At 38.0% G+C, this 13,560-nt stretch overlaps 1 protein-coding gene across 1 annotated transcript in view; it reads left to right on the forward strand.

Moving 5' to 3' along the window:
• LOC116516611 (zinc metalloproteinase-disintegrin-like ohanin) overlaps positions 1 to 13,560 on the forward strand; it is a 57,287-nt gene that overhangs the window by 23,744 nt on the left and 19,983 nt on the right. Inside the window, 7 exon segments of the mRNA XM_032229215.1 lie at positions 2,254 to 2,332; positions 3,458 to 3,534; positions 5,060 to 5,258; positions 7,383 to 7,411; positions 7,413 to 7,443; positions 8,657 to 8,728; positions 13,292 to 13,461. Coding sequence (XP_032085106.1) covers positions 2,254 to 2,332; positions 3,458 to 3,534; positions 5,060 to 5,258; positions 7,383 to 7,411; positions 7,413 to 7,443; positions 8,657 to 8,728; positions 13,292 to 13,461 — 657 coding nt within the window.

Genomic DNA, 13,560 nt, shown 5'->3' on the forward strand with positions numbered 1-13,560 from the left:
AAATACTTAGTGAACACATTGTCTGGGACAATATATTTTAGACATAATAACAGTAATAGAAGTATTGTTTAGTTATACATAATCATAATCTTTCAACTTCTAACGTTGTGTATACCAAGTAATTAAAATGCATTCTATTCTATGTCAGTATGCATAATACAATTTTCCAAATTTCTAATTTCTACCTCTTAAGTTCTTAATATGTTTACTATCTTATTCAGGGCTATTCTGTAACTACCCATCATCTCTTGCCCTTTTTAAAGTTTCATTTTTTTATTGACTTTTGGTGTGTTTTTAATGTTTCTCCCTTAGGATCTTATTGTTCCTTGCATCCAATTTATGTAATCTTAATATTTCATCTGCCACAGCACCTATCACTTGTTGAATCTCTGGTATCCCCAATTGTAATTCTTTCATTATCTTTGAGAAAGCTTTCCCCCTTATTTTCTTCTATGTTTTGGGTCCCTAAGGGGGACTGTTCCATTTTAAGAGTTGGTACTATCTCTTCCATGTTTTTTTCCACTATCTCCACTAGTGTCTTTTTTAGATTTATCTCCTCTATCTTTCCCTCATCTCCCTCCATTTTCTCTTCTGTTTTCTGAGTTTTTTGGTTCATCATTTATTTTCATTTGGTAGGATTTTGTTAATGTCACATCTTTATCCTGATTCCATTCTATCATTTCACTATGATTCCTTGCCATATCTTCTGGAATGCATTGAACGATCAATGCTATTTATTTATAAATCATATTTGTTTCCTTTTGTTGAGACATCTTGTTATTTTTTAATGACTTACTGATTGTTAAATAATTAGCAGGTTATGGTAATTCAATATTCCACCAAAATTCCAATATCTCAACTGCCCAAAAACACCTAAGACACTAATGTCAACAAAATTTACCCCATCCTGGAACTGTCCCTCAGAACCCACTAAAGGTAGGAGCCCTTAACATTTTCTAACTTACACCCTTTATATTTCCCAAATGTATAAGCCTTGTCAGGTTTTTCTTCTTTTTTTTCCATTTTCACCTCATGGAATATTCCTTCAAATGGCCTTAATAATCCCAATTGGTCCACCAGGTTTCCCCAGTTGTCTCTAGTTCACCAAGTCAAAAATTCAAGCTCAAAAGTGCTTCTTGTTAATTATAATCCACCTTGCCTTTTTCTTAAATTATCACTTAGTCCTCAGTGCCAAGGTCAATTCCCACTGAGTTCTAGTCCAATAACTTGTTTTGGCAGTAGGTGGCACTTCCAATCATAGATCTGGTATTAATCAGCTGATTGTCAAAAGGGAAGAAGAAAATTCACAAAAAAATTAGGGGGGGGGGGAGAAAAACAAACTTGCTTTTCTTTGTAGGCTTTCTTCCGATAATCAAACTATGTTATTCACAAGTTAAGTCACTTTTCAGGGTACTATCAGTTCCAGTCCTGGTTTTCTATATTTTAAAGCTTCAGAATCAGAAATTTCTTAAACTATTTGGCACCATCTTTCTCCCTGTACTAAATCATCACTTTCTTGATTTTGGAGAATCATTTTTCTCAAAAATACTTTTATTTGTGCTTAAGTGTCTAATATAGAAGTTGAAAGTCATCTCACCCAGTTTCAGAACTCTGTCCACTGTCCACTCCAGCTCTAAATCTTCTTAGCCTGGTTGTCCCAGCTTTGGTCTTGCCAAAAATGTCCATCATCACTGCTGCCGATCAAAGAAGGAAATTGCTGTTTCTTTGCAATCTACAAAGCATCCTTACAGGGTGGCTTTGGCCCCATAGAATCTCCTGCAGATATGCAGATATCAGCTGAGTTTCACAGAGCTCTGTTACCCCATAGCAACACCGCTGCAATTCTTGAGAGGCATCCCTTTCTTGAGGTGTCTTCATGAAGCAATATGAACCTCATGAGTAAAGAGAGCTATATTGCTCTTCTTTGCAGACCTAGTAGCTTCATCTGATTGTAAAAATAAAGGATTGTAAAGACAATCCTGATCAATCATATCACCACTGAGCCGTGATGAAGAGAATTGCACAACTTCCTTGATACAAATCTCCTCAAAAAAATCCAGGATGCTGTGTGTTCCTCATAGATATCCATACCTGATCAGATTGAAATGCATTATCCTTTCCTTTATACCAAACAATATCCTTAAATGCCATTATACAGTAATTGTAGGCTGAATACGCAGTTATCTCTGTTCCTACTTAATTCCTGATATAAATAATGCTAGCTAAATAACATCTTCTTTGCATTCTTTCCAGAGAACTTTTTTCTAAAGATTACACCGAGACTTATTATTCCCCTGATGGCAGAGAAATTACAACTAGCCCTCCGGTTGAGGTAATATCCAGAGTGTCTTACTTTTATGAAATTAATTGAGAAGAATATTTGTGCACAATATTCCAAACATGTATATTCCAGATCAAGCTATTCAAACAAGAAAGGCTATGTATGCATTAAGTATCTTATATTGACCATGTTTTATGAAAGAATGTGTGCATTACTAAAACCCACTATTCTAGTTATTGAATTAATAGGGCAATATCTCAACCAACCAGTTCTTTCTTACTGATTAAAAGTGAACAAATTGGGGAGCAAGCCCTACAAATAACTTTATTATGAGAACATCCGGTTTAGATTATCTACTTTGGTTTTTGAACACTTGTAGATGAAAAATCTATCAAATTTGTTTGGAATACCAAGACTTTCCTTCTACAGAATACAGACATTCATTCTATGTCCTCACACTAAAATGGGCCAGAGCCAGCTATCATATCACAGCTGTAACATGGTGCCTTAGGTCCTCTGCCACCTCCCCCAAATTGATGTAAAAGTGCATGCTCTCTCTCCCAAAATTCTCTACTTGTGCATTAGCATGTTCAAAGGTCATACCAACTGCTCTTTTCTTGGTTGTAAAAGAAATCTTTTAGTTTTAATTTCTACATGACTCTTTTTTGGGGGAGGAAGATGCTAGGAATCAAATTTCAACACCATTTGGAGTCTTCCTGGTTATATATGCAACTTTAACATAATGTTACTGTAGCATATTTATATCTTTGATGTGTTTCTGAAAGTTTTTATTGCTTGGGTTCAAGGAAATAACAATTAATTGGTAACATAATAAATGTGGAGTTTTTCCTACATTATGAGAGGATTTTAGAACATAGTTTGAGAGTTATTCAGCAAATCCTGAAGTGATCCTAGAGTTTGATCTCCAAGAAAATAAGGTTGGTGGAAAAATGGTCTTTTTACTTGAACAGAACATTTTATAGTCCTTTGTTGACTGTCTGCCCAAAACTAAGCAGATTTCCTTTCCTCCTCAATCAAAATATTTTGAAATAGTTGATTATTATTCATTATTCATTGTTTCATTGATGTTGTGGAATATATTGGAACTGTACTTTTGCTCATCAAATCACAGTGCAAACAAACTTTAACCAGTGTAGTCCTCTTGCTTCCATACAGGATCACTGCTATTATCATGGACGCATCCAGAATGACATTGACTCAACTGCAGTCATCAGTACATGTGACGGCTTGAAGTAAGAAAGTCTCTTATTTTTGTTTATTTTATTAAGAATGAAAATATTATTACTCTTCTTGGAATTGTCATAGTCAAAAAAGAGCATCAGTTTCTCATGCAAATTAATTGGGTGTGATCCAAGATATCTGCAGGATTCAGAAAGACTTTGGATACCAAGAAGAGCTTCTGCCAGCCAATAGACACAGTCGGGAGTTAATCAGACCTGTCTAGATGAGCTTTAAGGTCTGTGTCTCCTTTGCATATAGGAGCTGACGTTACAGGAAAAAAAGATAGGTAGGTTTCAGATTGCGCACCTTGCTAGAAAGTGTACAGGAAGAGACAAGCAGACTTTTTATTTCTATCCAGAAATATCTTATTGAGCAATGTTGCCCACTTTCTCCAAGCCTGTAGATAACTTAGCCACATATAAAGATTCCAAAATTCAGAAGCGGTTTATCCTTAATCAGATTCAATGCCCTCCCAACAGGCATTACTGAAGGAAAATACAAAAAAACTATATCTGTATTTATATCGATATCTATATCCGTGATATAGATATGCCACAACTGACTTCTTTTTAGGCCATTTTTCACCCTCTGGAGACTTTCCTGAAGCCTCCAGATGGCGAAAAACAATTCAACGTGCAAACTGGAAGTTCAGGAATGGACTTCCGTTTCGCCCATTGGGCTGTTTTTCACACTCGGGGTGGGGTGGTGGTGGTGAAAAATGACTCTACAGACAACCCTGAAGTCAATCCCCAAACTTCCAGTTTGCCTGTAGTGCCATTTTTCGTTCTCTGGAGGTTTCAGGGCAGCCTCCTGAAGTCTCCAGAGTGTGAAAAATAGCCCTATAAGAAACCCAGAAGTCTATTGCTGAACTTCTGGTTTTTCTGTAGGGCCATTTTTTGTGCTCCAGAAGCCTTAGGAGGGCCTCCGGGGGGGGGTTGTTTTCACTCTCTCCAAACTTCTAGAAAGCCTCTCGAGCTTGGGGAGGGCGAAAAATGTGTCCAACATGGGCCAAAAGCTGGGGGGGGGGAGGCGGGGCTCATGCATGGATGCGCACAGGGGGACATGCACATAGCATTATGGATGTGGGCAAGCCTGCGCAGAACCCCTCTGTGCTTCTCCCGCTTTTGGCAGACAATGGGGAAAAGGTTAGCCATCACTGATTTATATCTATACCTATACCATCTATATCATCTATCTCTCTATCTCTATCTCTCTATCTCTATATCTATCTATCTGACAAAATATTTTCATTTTATAAAATAAAATTTTACATAAAACCAAATCTTTCAAACAGGTTTAGTCTTCTTACAAATATTGTAGAGATATTTCATGGTTATATTGAGATTGTTGATGTGGTTAGTTAAGAATTGGTTACCCATCGAGGGATCCTATACACTCTGTGTGGTGGGTTGATTTTTTGTTACCCAAGTAGGTACCATCATTAGTGCAGTTCAGCCCTGAAGTACAAATATTGTCTTCTATTGATTATCCACCTTTAATCACCCTATTCATTAAGAATGTACTTTTTTAATACAGAGGACAATTCACGCATCAAGGTGAGACGTACCTTATTGAACCCTTGAAGGTTTCTGACAGTGAAGCCCATGCAGTCTACAAATATGAAAATGTAGAAAAAGAGGATGGGACCCCCAAAACCTGTGGAGTAACCCAGACTACTTGGGAATCGGATGAGTCTATCATAAAGACCTCTCAGGTGTCTATTACTCCTGAAGAAGTAAGACTTATCTTAAACCCTTAAATATATAACTATTTGAGAACAGGAATACCCTTATTTGTTTATAAATTATAAAGTAGAAGATAAATTCTCTGGGATAGATTAGAAAGAATTCATAGGAGAGGAACCTCCACTTCTGAAATTCTATTTCAGCCATGCTGAACAATAAAATATGGAAACTCAATGAACAGAAAATACATATTCCAGATATAACATTTTTATGATCATGCAAACTTAGTTTGGAGATTTGGTTCAAAATGGATTTAATTGAATTTGCAAACTTTCTAAATCAGTTAAAATGTAATCAAATGATCAAATTGGATGCCACTTTAATGCATGCATAGAACAGGGGTGAAATCTTCCCGGTTCAGCCAGGTTCGGCTGAACCAGAAGGGATGATTGACATCAGTTCCCTGAACCGGTGGTAAAAATTCTTGGTGGCCCCACCTCTGTCCACCTGATTGCCCACTGCTCACCTCTTCCCTCTTCCCGGTGCTCAATCCACCCATCCAATCTGAATGTTTCCCCCCTCCGTTCACAGCAGAGCTGCTGCAGCCTATCCCTTTAAGATAGACCCAGGGAAGGAGCGGGAAGGGGGAACCATAAAGAGAGCAGCAGGTCTGCTGTGAATAGAGGAAGAAACATTCAGATTGTCTCTGCCACAGAATTCAACGTTAAATGCAGCAGAGACAACCCAAACATTTCTTTCTCTCTTCACAGCAGAACTGCTGCAGCCTGTCCCTTTAAGATAATTCCCAGGAGGGAGGGGGATGGGGGGACCATAAAGGGAGCAGCAACTCTGCTGTGAATGGACTCATGCACACTTTTTTTCCTACTGGGTTCTGTGGGCGTGGCCTGGTGGTGGTGGCGGCATGTGACTAAGTGGGCATGGCTACGAGTGACATGGAGTTGGCTATGCCAACTCAATCACAGGACTCTACCACCAAGCTACACCCACAGAACCGGTAGTAAAAATAATGAATCTCACCACTGGCATATAGGGCTTGAAACTGTTTTGAAATATTAAAACAATGTCTAATAAGACCTAATAAACATAATCTTCTCTTAATTTTCCAATTTGATTTTAATCATCTAGATGAATTGAAGTAATGATTGAATCAAAACTAATAAATTGAATCTGGTCACAGATGATTCTCATACTCCCAATGTTTTCCTCCATTACTGGAGGCAGAATAAAATTGAAGATAAAATATTGCATCCAAAATCACAGTTTCTACTTTCCTTTTGGTGGCAGAAGTTGGAACTGGCTGAAACATATCCAGATGCTCTAAACTTCAACTTCTTTTGTTAAAATGTGATAGTCTTCGAACAACTGTAGTGCAATGCCAAAATGCAAATGCAATCGTCAAAATTGAATGTGAAGTCTACTTGATTGATCGTTTCAGTGTTTATGGCAATTGGAAACTCTTTGTCCTCAGCAAGTTGTGTTTTATAGTCACCTTCACATCTTGAATGTTCTAGTCTCAATGTCAGGTCATGGTCACTTTATTCAACGTGGATCTTGTGCAACAGGGTTAAGAAAGTGGCTGTCAGACAGCAAGGAAAGAAATTGCCCCATGGAATTGTCAATCTGACCTTGCAGTTCCATATGCTGAAAACGCATGAATACATTTTCCTATGGAAAGAAGGAAGTAATGCAATTCATATGGTTCAAATCTTAGCCATAAGGGTAGTTCCTGAGCAATTTCGATAGGTTAATTGTAGAGGATGACATTGGAATGCAGGAGGGAGGGGCTTTTCCTTTCCCAGAGAAATACAAGTAACAGAACTTTTGACAGGCTGAAATATAGGTCAAAAAAGTGTTTCTTCACTTGCTTGTTACTATGCCTATTAAATTTTGTTTAGAATAAGATATCCATATATATGCACTGATCTCTAAATGTAGGCACAATAAAATTCTGAAAATGGATGCAATTGGAAACAAGTACAAAGAAAATGTTTCATGCCATGACAAAATCTATAACTGTCTTCTTAAAAAAACAACAATATTTCTGAAACTCCAAGGACATTGACCAGGACATAAACCATGCAGATTTCTGAGTATTTGATCATCTGTTGGCTGCAGGGAGTAATAATCTTTTTTTTTTTTACTCTTCTGTTTAGCAAAAAGACTTCTTGGAGGACAAAAAATATTGAGCTTTACATAGTTGCAGATCACGTATTGGTAAGTATCCTGGATATCATTTCATTTTCTTTCTTCATTGAGAACAAAATTTTCTTTCTATCTTTTATTCAAATAACATTCAAACTGGATTGTATCTTAAAATGTGCTTTATAATAAACTTTGATTTTTTTTGTTATTAGATTCAACTAATAGGTTTAAGATACTTTTGAAATTTAACTATACTCTAATTTGCATATTAGTTCTTCCTGCACTCCATCTAAATTGGAATTATACTTTATCCAAAAATGTCAAGATCAGGAAATTGAATACAGAGAAGATAAATGAAATTTTGAAATGGAGAAAAGAGTAAAAGGGAACCATCATACATTTCTTCTACTTGGTCAATCTTGCTCCTTGTTCTGAATTGTGCTTAGTACTATGATTTTAAAACATTTTCACATTTGTTTCATGACATTGGATGGAGAAAGTTGATTGGAAAGGTAATTTATAAAAGCGTTCTTGCTTTGGGAAATGTTATGTGGGGATGCCCTTTCCACAGACTAGACAATGGTCAGCTAAGAGGCACCTGAGCCCATAGAAAGAATGTGTGCATGGAAAACCAGACAGAGGAGACCCTCCATAGTTTCTTGGACTGTGAAGGTGGGGGTGAGGGTGGATGGACAGATGTCCTTTCAGACATGCAGGATTCTGTTAATGTAACCTAGAATAACCACCCAGAACTGATACTACTGTTTGTGCTTCTTTCGGGACTTCCATGCAAGGCTGACACTTAAGGTGCACCTCTGAATTTATTTTATGCCACACCTGAATTTATTTTCCTCTAGCTTTTTGGGGTTTCTCCAAAACATTCCTGCACTATTTCTTTGTTCAAGTTGACAACGCATGAAGAATCAGATGGATAGTACAGAATGATTATCGCACACATCCCTGAATATGGAAATATAGCATTCAATGAAGGAAAGTATTTCAGTAGGCTCACCAACATTTTCTCTAACCAGGCAAAAAGACCATGTGTGGGGCTGAAAAATTAATAACATTAATATATTAATGGCCCAAACGTAGGTTAAAAAATAATCAGAAATGAAAAGAACTCATTGGACAGCTTGGCTATAAAAGTATTATTTTTGTCTAAATCAGCAAATTCAATGATTTTTAAATCTCTTTCTTTCCCTGGCATGTTCTTTCTCTCTCTCCCTCAATCCTTCCATCCCAAAATTATGGTCCCTTTTAAACTTTTTTGTCTTTTCTGTAGTTCTTGAAGTACAGTAGCAACAGGACTGTTATAAGGATGAGAGTATTTGAAATGATCAACTATATAAATTGGGTAAGAAGACATGGCTAAAGTTGTTTCTGGTTTTGGATTAAAATTCTCCCTGCCCCAATCCAGATTTTCATTGTGTTCACATAACAAAATTAATGATTAAGGTGACTTAGGAGATGGACTTCTACATGAATGTTAACTTTCTGGCTTTGAATGCAGCAAAACTACATCATTTTGTAAGCTGGTGATCCAGCATGGAAGCCTAACTCAGAAAATGGGTTAGTTTAGTAACTAGGTTAATAAGTCTCTTATGTGAATACAGCCACTGTGTTGGGAGGATGCAAGTCCAAAACTATTACAAGAATTCAGTCAGTGCAACATCTCTGTAATTGGATCCTTTCAGGGCTGTGGTCAATCTTCTGAATTTGGACATTAAACAGAAATGGACAGAGTAAGCCTAGTCCAAACTCAACTGATTACGAAGATGATCCCTGAGAAGAAAGCAGGAGAGAGGAACCCAGTTTGAGTTGGATTGGGGCACTTGTTTCTGCTTCTGTCCTATTAGCCTTGTTGACATCTTTATTGTTGTTCATCAGTTAGAATCAGGGAGATAAGGGGGACATCAGTGGGTGAAATCTCCCTTTAGTCCTCCTCCACTTCTGTTCTTGATTGAAGAGAATAATCACCTGGTTCTTGTTTATCATTTTATTTCTTATATGGTATAATAATATATAATAATAATAACAACACAACAACAACAACAACAACAACTCCGCTGTTGCCGGTCCCAAGCCTGGATGAGAAAGGAGGAGGGTTGGGGTTAGGTTGGCATCTGGTCCAGTAAAAAAAAAACCGCCAACCCATACAATATGGTGAAAAAAACAAATAAGAATTCCATACCGCATCGGTCATCGCGCGGGTTAACAAGGGCCGCGGTGGATGTTGGGGTCCCTGGACATCCGTCGACAAGTGGGCTACAAGTGGACCAGCCAACAAAACGACAAAAATATAGTGTAGATGAAAACCGTGCCATAATGGCCTGTTACTACAACTCAGAGCCAGAAAAAAGACGCTATTTAAAGCGAATGTATGAATTATGGAAACAACAATATCCAGATTCAAATGTTAGTGAACAACGACTAGCAGATCAAAGGCGATTTATTATACGGAATAAAGTGTTTAGTGAAGTTGAACATGAGGAAATTCAGGCAAATTGCCAAACCCAAAAAACAATATCACAAACGGAAATAACTGATATTCAAGACATAACTAAAGACATTATAGTAGAACTCCCAGAAGAAGCTCTCGGGGAGGAAATAACATCACCACCAGTTATCACTGAACCAACTGATGAACTAACTCAAAAACAAAAAGAATTGAAGGATAAGATCATGGAGCATTTTCTGCTTAATGAGGAAAGGCAACGTTTACCATCACTAAAAACTGTGCCTAAGAAAATTTTGGCCCCTATCATGAAAATGGTTAATGCAGTGTTTTCAACAATTGAACCGGGATCCATATTGGAAACAAACCAGTTAATGTACAGTGCAGCTGTAATAGTCACTAATGAACTAGGCATTAAAATTAAAGTACCTAGTCACACAACAGAAAAAGCATCAAAGCCAAAGTGGAAAATCCGTTTAGAACAAAAAATCAAAAAATTAAGGACAGATGCTAGTAACTTAAAGAACATGCATGAGCAACGGCTTAAAAACAACAAAACCATAGATCGGCTAATCAGAAGATATAGATTGGATACAAGAAACATCAATGAAGCTGTAGAGATTGTAAAACAGCGGATAACAGCAACAGCATGAAAAATTGAAAGATATGAGGACCAATTACATGGTTTCTGGCTCGCAATACCAGGTGATAGCAGGGTCGCTGAGAAGGAACATGAATAAATCGCAAGATACCAGGACTTAAAAATCGAAATTCAACGACTATGGCACAAACCAGCAGTGGTAATTCCAGTGGTAATTGGCACACTGGGTGCTATTCCAAAAGCACTGGAGTTACATTTAAAACAGTTAAAAATTGACAAAATCACCATCAGTCAAATGCAAAAAGCCCCACTGCTTGGATCTGCACGCATATTACGAAAATACGTTATGACGTCCTAGGCCCCTGGGTGGGGCCCGACTAGTAACCAATGCCAAATCCGGCGAAACAACTGGCCGCTGTGATATAATTGTATAATACTAATACTAATACTAATACTAATACTAATACTAATACTAATACTAATACTAATACTAATACTAATAATAATAATAATAATAATAATAACTCCGCCGTTGCCGGTCCCAAGCCCGGATGAGAAAGGAGGAGGGTTGGAGTCAGGTTGGCATCTGGTCCCGTAAAAAAAAAACCCGCCAACCCATAAAATATGGTGAAAAAAACAAACCGACAAAATACTGGCGCATAATACACCAGACATCACACTGGTTGAGAAAAATAAGGTCACAATCATAGACATCGCAATACCATGATAGCAGGGTCGCCGAGAAGGAACATGAAAAAATCGCAAGATACCAGGACTTAAAAATCGAAATTCAACGACTATGGCACAAACCAGCAGTGATAATTTCAGTGGTAATTGGCACACTGGGTGCTATACCAAAAGCACTGGAATTACATTTAAAACAGTTAAAAATTGACAAAATCACCATCAGCCGAGGTGGCGCAGTGGGTAGAGTGCAGTACTGCAGGCCACTTCAGCTGACTGCTAGATCAGCAGTTCAGCGGTTCAAATCTCACCGGCTCAGGGTTGACTCAGCCTTCCATCCTTCCGAGGTGGGTAAAATGAGGACCCGGATTGTTGTTGGGGGCAATATGCTGACTCTGTAAACCGCTTAGAGAGGGCTGAAAGCCCTATGAAGCGGTATATAAAATCTGCTATTGCTATTGCAGTCAAATGCAAAAAGCCGCACTGCTTGGATCTGCACGCATATTACGAAAATACGTTACGACGTCCTAGGCCCCTGGGTGGGGCCCGACTAGTAACCAATGCCAAATCCGGCGAAACAACTGGCCGCTGTGATACAATTGTATAATAATAATAATAATAATGATAATAAGCTGAACTGAATTTATTATTTGAAAGCACAAAATAATTTAGCCAAGACATTGGTATGCAGTTTGGAATTGACAAATGTGCAACAATGGTAACCAAAGCAGGCACGGTCATAGAAGATGATGGAAAAGAACTTGAGAATGAAGAAATGATAAAGGCTGTAAAACCAGAAGAAGCGTACAAGTATTTGGGGATTTTAGAGGCCTCTGACTTAATGCATAATAAAGTCAAGGAATTAACTTCAGCCAAGTACATTTGATGAATTCGCAAGATATTAAAATCCAAATTGAGTGGAAGAAACATCATAAAAGCCATAAATACCTGGGCTATATCTACCAAGAGCAGAGGTTGGTTGAGTTTTACTCCTACAAGTAAACTGTGGAAGACTGTGGAAGAAGAAAAACACAGTTTGAATGATTACATCCAGAGAAGTGAAGAACCAGTGATTAAGGAAGTAAATAAAGGAGGCCTTTTAAAGACAACTAAATCAAAAGCTGAATATAAGAAAGAAGCAATTGAGAAGCGAGCTGAAAATTGGAAAAGCAAAGCTATGCATAGCCAAAAAAAGTATTGAAGGCAAAGTTGACCAAAAGCTAACTTGGAACTGGTTAAGATCAGGAGCACTGAAAAAAGAAACAGAAGGCTTTATTCTGGCAGCTCAAGAACAAGCCTTAGTCACAAATTGCATGAAGGCAAAATTTCAACATGTTACCACCAACAGCAAATGTCGCCTCTGTAATGAGAAAGACGAGACAGTTGACACTTGATCAGTGGGTGCAGCAAAATTTCACAAACTGACTACCTACAATGCCATGACCGCATTGCTAAGATCATTCACTGGAAATTGTAACAAAAGTTTGGATTTGCGTACATTTGGGAACATCAGGTTCAGAAGGTTTTAGAGAATGAGAAGGTCAAGATCTTGTGGGACTTCAGAATTCAGACTGACAGGCACTTGGCCCACAACACACCTGACATAACAATAGTTGAAAAGAAAAAAGTATGGTTCATTGACATTGTAATACCTGGGATGCACGAATTGAAGATAAACAGCAGGAAAAATATCACAAAGTACCGGGACTTGCAAATTGAAGTTGGGCAACTATGGAAAAAAATTGTTTGTTGTCCCGATTTTAATTGGAGTCCTTGGTTACAGTTCCTAGGTCCTTGGTTAGACTCGAGCTGTTGAGCTACCAACCAGCCCCAAAGGCTGTGAATCTCACCAAAGATTAACCAAGCAATAATAATAATAGCAACAACAACAACAACAACAACAACAACAACCCAATATGTGGACTCCTTGGTGCTATCTGAATTTCATGGTTTCCTTGCAGATCTGACTAAACATCCGCAAGCAAACTACTAAGCTCAGACAGCATCAAGAACTCCACAGTTCAACCTTGAGCTACAGAGATTCTCTTTTATTCATTCCCAAATCTTTTCCATTTACCATCCCATAGAGGCCAATTTCAGTTACTTTTCAGTCTTGAAATGTTTCTCAAAGTTTACTTCTCTTTCATTTTCTGATTGATGCCATGTCTACCCCACAGGTTTATGCAGCTTTGAATATTCGTTTAGCATTGGTTGGCATAGAAAATTGGAACAATAGGAATGAGTTTGTGGTCAGTTCATCAGAGGACAACAATTTGAACTCCTTTTCAAACTGGAGAAATTCAATTCTGCTGAAGCGCAAAAGGAATGACAACGCTCAGTTACTCACGTATGTCTCATTCTGGAGAAAGGGAAAAGTGGGGCAGGGAGTGGAGGATTATGGGAAGGTTACTGTTTGCACAGAACTTCCTCTCTGGGGTGCATGCCT

This window comes from Thamnophis elegans, chromosome 13 (assembly GCF_009769535.1).
Source record: "Thamnophis elegans isolate rThaEle1 chromosome 13, rThaEle1.pri, whole genome shotgun sequence".
In the NCBI taxonomy this organism is placed as follows: domain Eukaryota; kingdom Metazoa; phylum Chordata; class Lepidosauria; order Squamata; family Colubridae; genus Thamnophis; species Thamnophis elegans.